Below are 14,931 nucleotides of genomic sequence, written 5' to 3' on the forward strand. Positions count from 1 at the left end.
AGGCCTACTGCGGACCGGGATGCTCTTTAGTGGTCTGCTGTACTACTATGGTACACATGAATTGTCAGTGCTTGCAGTTTGCTGACAAACCGTTTATTTTCCTCCCTCTAAGGTGCCCCTTTCCTCCTGGCTTTCAGCTCTCACCCAAACTCTCTTACCCCCCAAACTTCCAATAAAAACTAATTTGGCCTCTCGGGAAATGAAGCCAACTTCAGCTGAGAAGTGGCACCAACTCCAACTATTCCACTGTGCTTTCTGTATATCTCATTCTACTTCTCCGCCTTTCTGTCTTTCCCTCTCATTCTCTCTGCCACTCACTCAAAGCCCCCACTTCTTTGCTACAGCTATTTCTTTCTCCCTGACCCCCACCTGCCCCTTGCTGCCGATGAATGTGCAGCTGCAAAAAGGGGGCTTCCACAATGTGGTTATTGTGTACACTGGACATTTAAATGGATGGGTGCATGATCCCCCACTTGCAAATTCAATAGTCTAGCTTTTAGTGTCATCCCTTTCTTCAGAGCTCCATCTCTTTTCACAGAGAGCTATTTGTCAACGTGGTTATGAGTGAACCCGACCATCGCCCAGCAGAGCGCCTTCAGTCTCATGCACCTCTTCCTCACCGTCAGGGATAATTTGAGAATCAGTTAACCTGAAAAAAAAAAAAAAAAGAATGAACGGTAATTTGGTTCTATGTAATGCGATGTAATGAATCTGGTGCATATTGCATTAGCTTTGAACAAAGGCAAGGGGAATCAATGAGTCTTCCATTATCTTAACTGATTTACATCCATAACACTGATAGGAGACCTCCTGATGGTGCGGTTCAGGGAGCAGGCCGGTGCTTACATGGCATAATAGGGCTTCAGGTCCGATAGATTTCTAAAACACTTGAGAACAAGCTGTCAAATTATAAATGGCAATGTCTTCACCTACTATGAGCCACATTAAAAATGTATTTTACATGGTGGATTCAAGGTAGCTCCAAGAATGTCAGACTAATACCCCTTGTTGAAGGAATGCCCTGACAATGATGTTGAGAAAAGTCTCACCGCAAGGTCCATTTAGCAGCTGTTCTGGACGTTTTTGAGGCTGTCGTGTCATCTTCATGAGCATAAATGTATAGTTTTATTCACGGATGTTGTTCGATGTATTCTTTTCTGGTTTTTGCTATACAAACTTCCCCTCAACCACCATTGTCCGGTTCCATTTGCCAGAATTGTTTTAAGCGTCTGAAAAGGTTGTGTATATAAAAGCGTCCGTGCTGTAGACACTATTTGTGCGGTTGACTTAGAGTTCATGATTAGGAGGAAGACCAGTAGTTGGTCAAAATGTTAAAAAATAATATAAAATTGAACTGTGATTGCACTTTCATTGATAGGTCTTATCCAGCACATATCCCTATGAACTTTTGTCCATGCACACAACTACACTAATTTAATGATGGAGATAACACAGTAAGTTGTTCTACTTAAAAGAGTGAGTGCATTACAAGAATAATGCAATGATTTGAGTCTGGATCGGCCGAATAACAAAAACCTTTTTGAAAGACAGTGTGGGGAGCTCCACATTTGCATGAGCAGTTTCCTGTTTAAAGTGAGTTACGGATACATGACTGCATGTGTGATCTCAACCGAGGGATTATGTGGAATCTATAATTTTAGATAAACCCACTCCAAATATGGAAATTTCCTTTTTACAACATACATCCTGCATTCAGATACAACTCTCTTTCTCAGACTGCCCACTGGGATTAGCTGTCCTCTGCTGCCACCTAGTGTTGGAAATTAAAACGGACATAAATGGCTCCAATGGCGTGAATTGGTCTTACCTTTAAATGCTATTAAACCTTTACTATTGTTACTGATGTGTTAGACCTTCATATTCACAAATATATAAAATCACATTGACAGTCTCATTCCGAATCCCTACACTGAAAAGGCCGAATTAAAGCTTTTGACCACTTTGATTTTTGATCAAGATGGGGCATAAAAAGGTGAGTGAAAAAAAGATTAAAGAAGCACAATGGATAGATAGAAAAAAAATTGAACTTTATTTTGTTACTTTTTCACTATAAGAAAGGCAGTGCTGGTATGAGGAAATAAAACCAAACAAAACAAATGTGATGGTTGGACACAGCAAAAACATTTTCATCAGCACAGAGCTAAGGATGGCTAACCTGCTGATTTAACAAAGAGCAAATACAACGATCTAACTAAATGTAATTGTTACATTTCAGAAGGCCTCGCAGGCTCAGGCAGTTCATCAGATAGAACAGGAAGTGCTGTTAATAGTTGTCCCGTCTACAACAAACCTGGATTATGTGAACTTGCTCTCTCAACCACAATGAGGGAAATTCTCACCAACAAGACGAGCAAAAGACAGTGAATAAATCCAAGCACTCAGACAACCTTTATACAAAGATTACATAACTCTTATATGAGGCAGGGTCACACCACTGGAGCCAAAAATCTCATTTGGTCCATTAAGCCAGTAGGGCAGCAACAAAATATAGTTAGTATTGATTAATAAATACATCAGCCATCATTGATGATTTCTCATTTAGTCTGCAACAGCCAAAACAATGAATAGCCCCTATCATAGGGTACCTGAGTGTAAAGTGACAGCATCAAATTGCTTATTTCTCTGAGCAAAAAATTACAGGTGTTCAATTTACTACAATATAAAAGCATCATATTCTCATATTTGAGAAACAAGCACCAGCCACGATTTGGTCATTGTCTTGATAAATGACTGAATTTAAAACATTTCTTTTCTATTAATCTAGTTAGTTCTAATTAGTTAGTACAGTTGCCATATAACCCATACTAAGCTACATTGTGGGGATGTCACAGCATTGTGTCACAGACACCAGTTCACTACAGAACTGGCTCTGTTTCTGGCCCTGGTTTTGACTTGAGCTGGTTAAAATTGTGCTTGGTCTTATGAGCTTGTACTTTTAAAAAATGTGTTTGACTATGTTAAATTGTCACAGCATAAAGAAAGCAGCAGACTGGTGTATCAAATTGCCTTTACAAAGGCAGAGACATATAGCAATAAACTGTACTGTGCCTGTATATGCACACGTACAACAGTCCAAACACGCATGAAAAATACAAATACATGAAATGCTGTGTTACCATGTATATATAGTGTTATGTATTCTTGATATGTATATGACATACACATACACAGTCATACACACACCTCATTCCAATTTTGTACATGATTTCTGTATCTATCTTATTCTTAAACTGCATCCCTCCCTCCCTGCTTCTCTCCCTCCTTACACTCCTCTTCCTCTCTAAAAGACTCCAGGGATCAGCCGATAAGGCACAGCGTCTGTGTAGCGTTTCCAGTCCCTCCCGTACTTGCTGCTGCAGCGGTGCTCATCACGCACGCAGCGATGGACCAGCAGGATGGTCATGTAAACAATGTAGAAGTACGGCAGAATGTGGCCGAAGCCGCAGGCGGCACAGTAGGCCAGAGAACCCATCAGGTCACCCGTGTAGTTGAAGTGCCTGGCCACGCCCCAGAAGCCCGTGGTCAAGAGCTTGCTGCGGTGGACGCCACCGTCGGCGGAGTGGTACAAGCACTCGATGTACGTGGGCTTGCGGCCCCAGATGGAGCAGGAGCCCTCCGTGCGGCGGAACAGGTCCTTCTGGTGGTTGGTGGAGCGGAAGACGTAATAACCGATGAGGCCAAGCAACAGGACAGCCAGGGCATGGCCGTTAGACAGCTGGACTGGGTGGTAGACCAGGTACAGACCCTGGAGAGCCAGAAACACATTTATTTAAACTTATTGCTGCTTAATTAATATATTATTTGAATGTCTATGCTAGAGTGTGGCATATACTTAATATTAAAAACGTTTTTTGTGTAATGTACTTTCATTGAGATGATGTCATTTCAAAGCTAGATTGGCCAGAAGAAGTTACAATAATGATCTAGACACACAAGTTTGAACTTCAATACAAATTAGAGTAAAGTTTTGCATTGTGATATTACTCTACTTCATCTTCCTAATATAAAAGAGGTATTGGCATATGATTCAGCCAAGAATCAAATATGTGATTATAAGAATTCAATTTTACAACATAATTATTACTATGTATGTGTTAGTAAGAATACAGTATGTTTGTTACCTGCAGTGTGTAGAGGTATGGCAGCCAGACACAGTCTCCCCAGCCAAGATACCACCCAAAGTGGTCATGGCAGATATCAATGGTTTTCAGGTACCATGCCTCATTCCAGAAGAAATCCAACACATAAATGGCCTACAAAAAAAGACAAAACAACCAGTTACCCAGCTATTACAACTTACTTACTGGGCAGTGTCCTCCATCTCTAGCTAAACCTTTAGCTTTAACATTTAATATTTAGTGGAAAATGACTGAGCTGAGGATGCTTGCACATCTAAGCAAACTCCGTATTTAGGTAAAATGCAAAGAAATGCAACATTTGTGAGAAAAACATGACATTACAAATAGGTGGCTAGGGTTACACATTATAAAGGTCAAAGACTCAAAACCAATATGAGAAGTTAAGATAAAGTTGAGTTTCATGTAACTGCCAGCTTCTGATATCTGATAGTATGTTTCCATTTTAAAGCACTTCTACTTCCACAGACTCAGTACACAGAAGTGAGTTAGATACCTTTTTATTAAAGGAGCTATTTGTAAGTTTTGCTATTGCTACATAGCTAGCGTTAGCATTAAAAGCTGTTTACTTACGAGTCTAGAAGAAACGGTGCGAGTTCAGCATCAAACTTCATTTCTTTACTCAGCAAGAGCTGTCTCCAGCAGAGGAAAACAACTTTTTATCACTTATTTTTCATGCTAACCAGCTAGCCACAAGCTAGCCAGGACCATTTCCCCACTTTCTGACTCGAATCACTGTAGCATCCAGTCTACCCTGAAGTAGCTCCTCAGTGTGCGTATTATAAGATTATAAGCTCTTGTATTGTAAACGCAAAGACGGCTGAAGATCTTGGCAAGACTGGTAAGTAAACAGCTGTTAATGCTAACATTGGCTATATAACAAGTGCCAAACTTACAAATAGCTCCTTTAAACTAATTTCTTTTCTTGTTCTTCCTTACCTGCAGTACATTGACCAGAATCATGGAGTTGGTGATGTGGCCATACAGTTCTTGCTGCTTGGCCATGTAGGACAGGTTGATAAGGGTCCAGGCTACGATACCAGGCCGGCCGTTGAAGAACAGCTTGAAATCAAACCACTTGCCAATGCGCGGGTTGAACTCAATGCCCATCATGTAGTTGTAGAACATGTTCCCAGTAAACTTGCTACAGAATCATAAGAACAGGGGGAGGAAAACAAGTTGATTAAATTATGTGCTATTACAGTGCAAACTACTTTATCTAGTTTCCGTGTATGTGTCAGTACTCACCAGTCCTCAGAGTTGGTGGGGAAAAGGTAGGCCTTTATGAAAGCAAAGGAAGACACAGTATATCCCAGTATGTTGGCACACCACATCAGAGGGATCCAGTTGTCGAAGATGATGGTGGGAGAAAACCAGTGGAAATAGTGGGCATTGGCAAACCACAGGGCATGAGTAATCAGCCAGCACTGCAGCCCATTTATCTCATACTTGTTAATCAGGCCTAGGGAATAAGGAAGCAATACAGGAACAGTTGGATTTTTCAAGATACTAGCTATACACTGCTCTGAATGAATGTCAAACATGTGTTTTAAATAAGAAACAAATGTTTCGTTACAATATTTGGACTATTTATAGAGGTACATTAAGACGTATATTTGGTCCCTCTTAATTAAACAAATGTGGTGGACTGATGAACGTGGGTATGTGTGCGATAATTACCAGCAGGAGTTCGTGCTCCATCCTGCACTCCACCAACATAGCCAGGAATAAACTTATGGACAGCATCAGGAACAAACATGTACAGGAATACCTAAGGGACAAACAGAACTTGTTTTGGCTTGCGTGTGTAACAATGGACAATTTTGTTGCCTTATATTGTCTATTTATTCTTTCCAATTTCACTCACTTCTCTACTTTCCTCTCCTTTCTCTTACCTGGAAGGCCACCCATATGGCGTATATCTTGGCAGCTGACCAGGTGAAGGAGGGTGACCGGGACCAGATGGAGAGCAGCGTGGTCTCTCCACGGTACAAGTCAAACAGAGGCTGGCTGATGGAGCACTGGTACTGATCACATGCCATCACAAAGTAGAAGACGATGAAGGGGGCAAAGCAAAGGAGGCCAATCACACTAATCAGGGAAAACCAGTCCACCTCCCTGAGAATGAATCAGACACACAAACAGATACAGTATGAGGATGTGTACTGTACTTGTCCTCTCAGACAATTTAGTGAATTGAGAATAGAGATAGAATGCATCACACAGGACCAAATCTCTGTGTCTTAAAGTGGAAACAGACAACTTTTCAACTTATTCTCCTCTAGCACTTCCAATTGGTATTAGTGTTGGCACTGCAGTTGCAAAGACCAAATCACAACATGGCTACCGCCATCAGCCTGACTACTTGTCCAAAGCAAGAAACATCTTAACATCTTTGCCTCCTCCAACAATAGAGCTTTTTTTTTTGCCATGTAGAGTTTTCTCAGTTGGTTGTTCCTCTGTCCACCATTTCCTCTACCTGGGGAAAGCTACTAATAGCTGCCGCAGAAAACAAAACCACTGTCTTCTTCCTATTTTGGTTGCATAATGGCAGATGCACTCTTTGTGCCATAAATTGAGTGTTCGTTTTCCTGAGAGATTTCATACCCAGTGGCAGACAGAATTGCATAATGAAAGCAAGGCATATAGGGAACCAATCTAAACATCAATGGTGTCATTATTCTATAGCCATCACACTGTGCAATGTAATGGCTATGAAGTAATGACATTTAGTTCATAGCAATAGGTTTAAGTAAAAAATGTGCCTATTGTCACTTTAAGTAGAAACTGTGTGTTGTGCAGTATACACTTTGTTTCAATAGACAGTCATTTTGACTGTCACAGCAGGAATAGCACAGGGGCTACTAATAACATTCAAAATGACCCTTCCCCATCTAACAGTGACCCAGCATGCTGGATACCATAGCTCTCTTTAGATACTCCTACACCTGCATTGTCAGAAAAAAAAGAAAATTTAAAATTTAAATAAAGAATATCCAATATGCATCTCCAAACTTTTTAGTCAAAAGAATGCGACAATACTAAGAGGACAAAATAAATAGCATATCATTTGTAGTGCTTTTTCAAAGTAACATGGTCAGGTGTATTGTTGAGCTAACACTTCGCTGCTAGTATAAGCACACATATCCACATTCAAAAAATATGCAAGAATTTTTACCACAGACAAATAATTATCTACTTTCAAATCTAAAACACTCACTTGCCTGGATTCCAGCACAGTGCCAGATAACATTAAGTCCTGTATTAAGCAGTAAACTACAATGCACAAGCAACTAGCAAGTGTGAACTAAATAATGAAAGAGTTAACTACACAAATTTTTGACCTTTTAACTTTGTTATATTTGCTATATATATTTTCCAGAGCAGACTTTTTGGCTTGTCATAGCAGGAAAGCACAAATGAAATTAATTTGGCTTCCCTCCATCAGGTGTCACATTCAGCAATGACAGTAGGGCAGCGTGTATAACACCAGGATGTTGGAACAAGCTCACCTAAATGGAATGGAAAGATAAATAATAATTACATAACTCCATAATCTTATAAAGGATTTCTCCTCATCTCTTACACAGCTTTGCTTTGCTAGCTGCATTTTTTTTGGCAATGGCAATAGACTGGATGGATTTCGTGTTCAAATTCAAGTTCCTAATTTTCACTTATCCAGAGAAATATCACAACATTTAATTGATGGATTGGCACAAAATTGAATGCAGATGGTTCTGAAGCAATGAATCGTAATGACTTTAGCCAAGCTTTACTTTGTTATATACTTCTGGTGAAACCTTTGGTGATTTATTTTTAATAATACAAAAGCCCATAGCAACCTGTAGCATAACAACTCACCATGCTCTCCCCCACTGTGCAGGCTGCTCCTCCTCTTTAGATGTTTTCCCATTGGGACTGGGCTGGGTTCGTCTCCGGGTGGCCTCCATTGCCACTGCACTGTTCATCTCTGGTGAAGGGTCAAGTTACCAGGTTAAAATCAGTTATGCAGTAGCATGCTGCACTTTGTAAACCAACACAGTCGGTTTAAAACAGTGCAGCACAAGCAATAGGTAATGGCACAATTACAAACAGATGTTCCAGGTATCCTCCTTTTCATGCTCTCTGTTTTATACAGATTCAGTGTAGTTGCGTGCACTCATTTAACAAATGCACCACACAGGTCAATATATGTAGTTCACAAGCTAAACATTAATTGATAAACAAATTAGGTAATTGGGGGAATTTAAGTGGATGTCCCTTGGAAATGTAAGATAACATCAGCTTGCTAAAGCTAGCTTGTACAGCAAACTCTGGACACACTGATGCCACCATATTTATTCAACTGAAATAAAGTTTTGTTTTCTCTGTAGCTTCACATCTCTCTCTCTCTCTCTCTCTCTCTCTCACACACACATACATCTGGAGCAAAGGTAATGCCAAGTCAGCTGGCATTGTTCACACCGAAGCCACACGGACAAATGAAAGAATTACAATGTGTTAAATGTAAAGCTTTGAAAACCTGTTTAGTCCAACATATGCCCATGTCCTTGTCCCACAAACAGATGTAGTATGTGAAAGGGGAGAGGAGAAACATGTTGCATAACGTTCACAAAAGCGACACCCTTTAGCTTTTTAGGAAAATATGTTCAATGTAATTTTAATACTTGTTGTCTCTTGCACGAGCCTTTTTTCTGGTGCTAAATGACCGTTAACTAGCTACCTGGAATAACTGTGATAGACGACCGACATCCTTTGTATCCTGATCGGTGCCTCTCAAATAACATTACAGCAAGAATAGCATTAAAACGCTGATACAGATGTTTTATTCCACTGTTGCACACTCACCCGTCGATAACTGTACAGTCAATGAAAAGCTGCTTGGTCCCTCTTCCCTCCCAGGCCTAGTGCAGTTAACATATTACCTCTCGAAAAAACTCACCGTGGTGCCACAGGCTCCGCCCATAACGCCACTACGTATTAAAATTCCACCAATAGTATTCACGTAGAGGCGGGCCTGCTTGTTGTTTCTGGCCTCTGATTGGGTACAACTAACTGGAGCCACCAGCACCTGACAAGCTTCCAGCGGTTGAGTGGTTCAGGCAGAGTAAACAATAAACTGGCAACATTATGAAATAGTTGTCATGATTATCTTAGGTCTGACACTGGCCTTTGGCATCATAGCTTTTTATAATAGGTTATTCTGTGACGTTAATAGACGTCTGTCCATAAATCAGTTGATAGACAATAAAAACCGAATGAATTCTAATGATTTTAGAAGCACTTAAATGAATTGCTCTTACCAAAAATCAACCACATATATAAGTGCGCGTTGTTTTTAGGAAATAAATATTTGACAAAAGTAGTATTATGCCATTTTCAATAGCAAAACCATGTACTTAAAAAAATGTCACTCTTTCAATCTGAATGCCCAGTTGATAAAAAGAAATGTCATATTTGGACAGAAGCTTTCCCAAGTTTGTGTCTGGGCAATCAAGTGATAATATCTCCAATAAATTCATAAGACATAATCAAGGCATTATAAATGCATTATTCAAAACAATATTATTTTAGAAAATGTTTATGTGGAATTTCAGTGCAACCCAATACAATCTCAACATGTACAGTCACGATCCAGGACCCCTTTAAGGCAACCAGAAAGCACAAAAAAGGTCAGTGTGGGCCCAGGCTGTGGCACAGAGGAAGTTCTAGTGAGGAGTTCTAGTGTACTGAATGAAATGAAAACTACTGTATATTGTGGTCCGCGTGGGTGGATACAGTGGTGTGCAGTTCCTTCTACTTGTCCTTCCTTGACAATTCATTTACCATTTATTTTTTGTTTTCCAATACTTTTTCCTCCTGGCCTGCTCATTGCAGTGGTCATTGATAAATGGGGGAAAAAGTTCTTGGATCCATAATAAAAGTCTGCAGCATATATGACATCCAGTAATTATTAGTGTTTCCGGGTGCATGTATTTAAAATAACCACTAGATGGTAGTACACAGCTGTGACATAAGCAGATACTTGAATAAAATGAAAAATGTTGGACAAGTTAAATTGACAGAAGTCATCAAGTCCATAGCAACACCACCTGCCCATATGGGGGAGATGTGCACAGTATTTGCTCCTCATGTATGTTTATAGCAATCTCTGAACCCTGCTCATTCTGCTGGGAGAACATGGGAAGATAAATAGTTTTCCCAGTTCCTTTTGGAAGCACAGAACATTTTCTGCCAGCTTCCACCCACAGTTAACATCAAGAAGCTGATGGATGGATAGAGCTGCATCTATCTCCCACTGTGTGATCTTTTTGGACGTTTTCTTTACTGATGTCTCTCCAGCCACTGAATCCACCATGAAACATCCCAAGTCGAGGAGAACCACGTCAAAGTCATGCATTCAGAAATGATCAATTCCTACACCAAACAAAGAGCAGAAGAAAACCATCATTGGGAGGAAAATAAAATGAACCTCTTCCCGCTTTTGAATGTTATTTTATTCCATTGTACATAGTCAAAAGAAGTAGCTATTTGCATCAAGATATCAGATTTTCATACAGAATTTTTGAGCATTTGAGAAAACCTGCTTACTGGTAACTCACCTGTGTTGACAGATTTTGGTCATTGTGATTCGGTGTTTAATGGTTTTACTAACAGGACTAAGAACTATCAAAACCCATCTAAAAAAAAAAAAAATCCTGTTTATTTTTATATCGACTTTGGGAATGTGTTGAATTGTGAACAGTTGATTAGGGGTATTTTCTTTGCACTACCGGCTCTAATATGGGGAGTGGGGATAAATTCCTGTTTCATTACTTGTGGCTTTTTGCGCCAAGTTAGACATTCCACCACTGAATTATCCCCTTCATGTAATCAACACCAAACACACTCCTTCTGAAAGTATTCAAAACTCTGACACCGCCGGTAAGAAATGTAGCTGTCCAAACCCTGGGCCAAGTCTCATTCAGTGGATCTAAAAGGTTTAAATATATGTAGACAGTATTAAATTAAATGAAATAAGACAAAACAACTTAGTCCTCATTTAGTCTCCAAATCTACTAGTTCCCTAAAAGAGAGCTCCTCCTTCGCCTCCTCTTTCTCTTTTTCTGTCTTTCACTGATCTTTCAAACATTCTGCAGTTGTATTAACCTCTTTCTTATTTCCCTCTGTGATTCCCTGTTTTTGTTTTCCACCAGTTTTCTCTGTCTGTCTCCACAGTCCTTATTGTGTTTCTCTTTTTCCATTCCTCTCTTCTGTACTCTTTGATCAGATGCCTTGTTGCTATGCTGTATCCAGACAGTATGATATATCTGGGCCAAGCAGCAGACAGCACTGCTTTACAGTGTGTGTGAGACAAAGAGGAGATTTTGTGCTGTTGGTACCTTCTGTTACCTTGTGAAATTTGATGCAAAAACGCACCCATCTGTTTTCAGGGAGCTCATTTTGAGAAGTTTTGTTAATCTGTTTGACATTTTGGGATTCAAGATGATGGTTCAGATTACATTCCTATTCTTTATGAATCACAACACAGTGCCGTGTCTTAAAAGATGATAGGAACTGAAATTCAAATTCAAAAAGGTTTTTTTGACATGACTGTAGTCAAATACAGCATTATCAAATCTTACTGCACAAGGGCTTATCAACAGGGAAAAACGTACATTTAAATATATTAACAACAAAGCATATGAATACCTCAGTTCAACAACAACATCAACAATGAATTTCGCAAAAAGGAAAGAAGTTAAACACAACTGATGGAGCAGTTGCATTAATACTCACTCTCAATGCCAAATATGCTGCACATTGAGGTCAGGATGCAACAAGACATGCAAATACAGAAGAAATATGGATGTTGTTAATAGAATACATAAGTTTGTGGATTTAAACAAACCAGGCCAGTTAAACAATTGCATTACACGTGAAAAAAGGACTAAGTTTGTGGATGAGTCAGAGCACAAGTGTGATGAATATATCTAACTGTTTGTGTAAGTATGTATGTAGTGTATAAAATTTCAATGTTAAATGGACAATGACTATTCACTCATGTTAAAGGGGCTATTTGTGAGATTTGCTATTGATACATAGTCAGCGTTACCATTAACAGCTGTTTACTTACCAGTTTATTCCTTTACTCACCAGCAGCTGTCTCCAGAGGTGGAAAGCATCGCCAATGTTAACTCTTGTCTCTATCACGTCTTTTTTTCTACTGAAGTTAGCATGCTAACCAGCTGGCCCGTCTGGTCTCTTTTCCGATCGCGACTCACTGAAGCCTCCAATCTGTCCTGAAGATGTAGCGCTGCTCAGAGGACGTATTATAACCTCTTGTATTATAATGACAAAATATCAATGGCTGAAGCTCTTGTCAAGTAAGAAACCATGCTCAGTGGCAGAGAAAACTTACAAATAGCACCTTTAAATATGTTCAGAACACATGCGTGTCTGAATTATTTTGATTATTTCTTATTATGCAATTGCTACAAAGGTTGGCAGTTCACGAGTTATTCACCAAACTGAATAGGTTAATATAAAAGAATATGGCATTATTACCAAGTGCAGGGAAGTCTGCGCTGTCTGTGTGTGCGTATTTGTGTGATCCATTTAAAAAGATCTGGCAGTGGTGGTGTGTATGTATAGCACATATGTGGGTAGGGGGGCAGGTTGCATGACAAATCTTTCACTAATCAGCTCCCCTGGGATGGTACAAGTCTGTCTGTATGCATAACAGTGTGTGTATGTACTGTATGTGAAATATTCTGAATGTATGAATATTGAGCACTAGGATTGGGCATAGCTGGTGTGTGTGCGACTGTGCGCACATGTCCCTTTGTTGGTGTTTAAGTGTCTCATGAATACAAGGGGACCCATGCTTTATCTGAGACGCAATGCAACATGGCTCTTAAATAATTTACAATAAATGAAAGTGAAAAATTAATGAGAGAGCAGATCCTCTCTTCTGTTTGTCCTCCTCCTCTCCCCCTCTCCTGCCCTGATGTAAATGTCTTCTCTTCCTCCTCTCTCCTGCTCAGATTGCCTCACCATCAGCTTTGTCATCAACATTAAGATTTAAGAATCTTAATAAAGGCTTTTTTTTGTCTTAATATTGGAAAGCATTTGCATATCTGTGCCTCCTATCCCATAATTCCAATAGAATTAGTTGCCATTCAGTATTCTTACCTCCTCAGAACTGCTCTGGTGTTAGAGGAGGGAATGTGAGAGTTTGATGTATGCGTAAAGAATATGTCAGAGGGGAATGAATATATCGAGGTTTCAGCTGATACATTTTGCTGCAGTGTTTCTGACCATCATTACATGGTATGATTTGAAGCCTATGAAGGGCAGTATATAATTATCAGGAAAAAAAAAATTGCACCAGTAACAACAGGATCACGATGTCATGGAAAATTCTTAAAATGTTATGCACAAAAAGAAGGGGGGGGGGGGGGGGGCATGAACTCAATAAATAAATAAGTGCATAAAAATTGTGGCCACTTTTTCCAAACTCATGAGACAATTATTATTATATATACAAATAATTTTATAAAATAAACACTGCTCAGTTTTTGTTCTGCACGTTATGAAAGGATATACAGAATACAAACTGGAGTTATGTGTTATGTGTGTGACCATGTTGACAGGATGTAATGAAACAAAAACACACACTCTCATCTCATGGGGCCTGTAGACAGCAGCACATATGGGCACCATGATGAGTCACCTCACAGTGATTTATTTAGAAAAATTCCAACACTCAGGACCTTTAATTACAGCAAAACAATATTTTTTATTAATTAATTTATTTATTTTTTGACATTTAAGTACAGATGATCAGCTCATAAAAATATTTTTTAAAAATGGGTGATTTGTCCATGGTGGTTTTGCTTAGTTTTTTTTTTTTTTGAATAATTAAGGTCATGTACTAATCCTTTTCCTGTCCCCAGCATGTCTGATCTGCTATTAGCACAACCAAACCTACATGCAGCAGAAGGAAACTTGTCTCAAGTGGCACATTAGAATGCATTTACAGTGTACTGTACTTAGCTTTAATGTAAAGGGAAAGGTCAAAATTTAAAGAAGACCACATGTAGTCCTGCAGTCCACATGCACTTGTTCCAGAACTGACCTGGAAGCAGTGCTTAGTTCATTTCATGGTGAATTAATAAAAGCGCTGCAGCCCACATGAGAAACAAACCTTGGTCATCCGTGTTGCCTTTAATGTCAAGAATCCTCTGTGCACAGCTGCTCCTTGTGTCTATGAGGAGATATCATCAGTATTTTTTCCCTCTAATCCTGAAAAGTTACATTCATCAAGGCAACATCACTGATCACAAACTCTCATCCATAACATTTCCTGTAACTGCCTCACAAACGCTGACAATTGGCCAACCATTCTGGACTACAGCAGCTACAGCCGGCAGACATTAACTAACATTAATTGACTATCTTAACAATGACATGTACTGCTTAGATGACACACTGCAACAACAGGCTCTATAGTTTGCATATACAAACATCCATTCTTTTTTTTGTGCTGATAAATGTCCTTCTAAATAACAGCCCTGTCTGTGGTTCATGACAGCAGAAGTAATATTAGAACTGAACAGAACAAAGTAAAAATTAAGGTTTCAAAATTGATGATTTTTTTAAAAGTAAATTAATAAATGATAAACATTATATACACATAACAATATTCATTTAAAATTAAATTTGAAAAATGTCAGAAAAATGTAAATTAAAATGAACATTTATCATTAGATAAACATTACATGAACGTAAA

General features: G+C 39.2%; 1 protein-coding gene across 1 annotated transcript; it reads right to left on the reverse strand.

Moving 5' to 3' along the window:
• Positions 1 to 2,027: 2,027 nt before the first annotated feature.
• Positions 2,028 to 9,108, reverse strand: dhcr7 (7-dehydrocholesterol reductase). Its single transcript, XM_056382430.1, has 8 exons — positions 9,006 to 9,108; positions 8,019 to 8,127; positions 6,053 to 6,275; positions 5,838 to 5,928; positions 5,406 to 5,619; positions 5,097 to 5,301; positions 4,143 to 4,274; positions 2,028 to 3,766 (listed from the first exon to the last, which is right to left on the reverse strand). Exons 2-8 carry the CDS (start codon positions 8,123 to 8,125, stop codon positions 3,302 to 3,304), a joined length of 1,437 nt encoding a protein of 478 aa, XP_056238405.1. The 5' UTR covers positions 8,126 to 8,127; positions 9,006 to 9,108; the 3' UTR covers positions 2,028 to 3,301.
• Positions 9,109 to 14,931: the final 5,823 nt, after the last annotated feature.

The sequence above is a fragment of the Seriola aureovittata genome, chromosome 1, assembly GCF_021018895.1.
Source record: "Seriola aureovittata isolate HTS-2021-v1 ecotype China chromosome 1, ASM2101889v1, whole genome shotgun sequence".
In the NCBI taxonomy this organism is placed as follows: Eukaryota; Metazoa; Chordata; class Actinopteri; order Carangiformes; family Carangidae; genus Seriola; species Seriola aureovittata.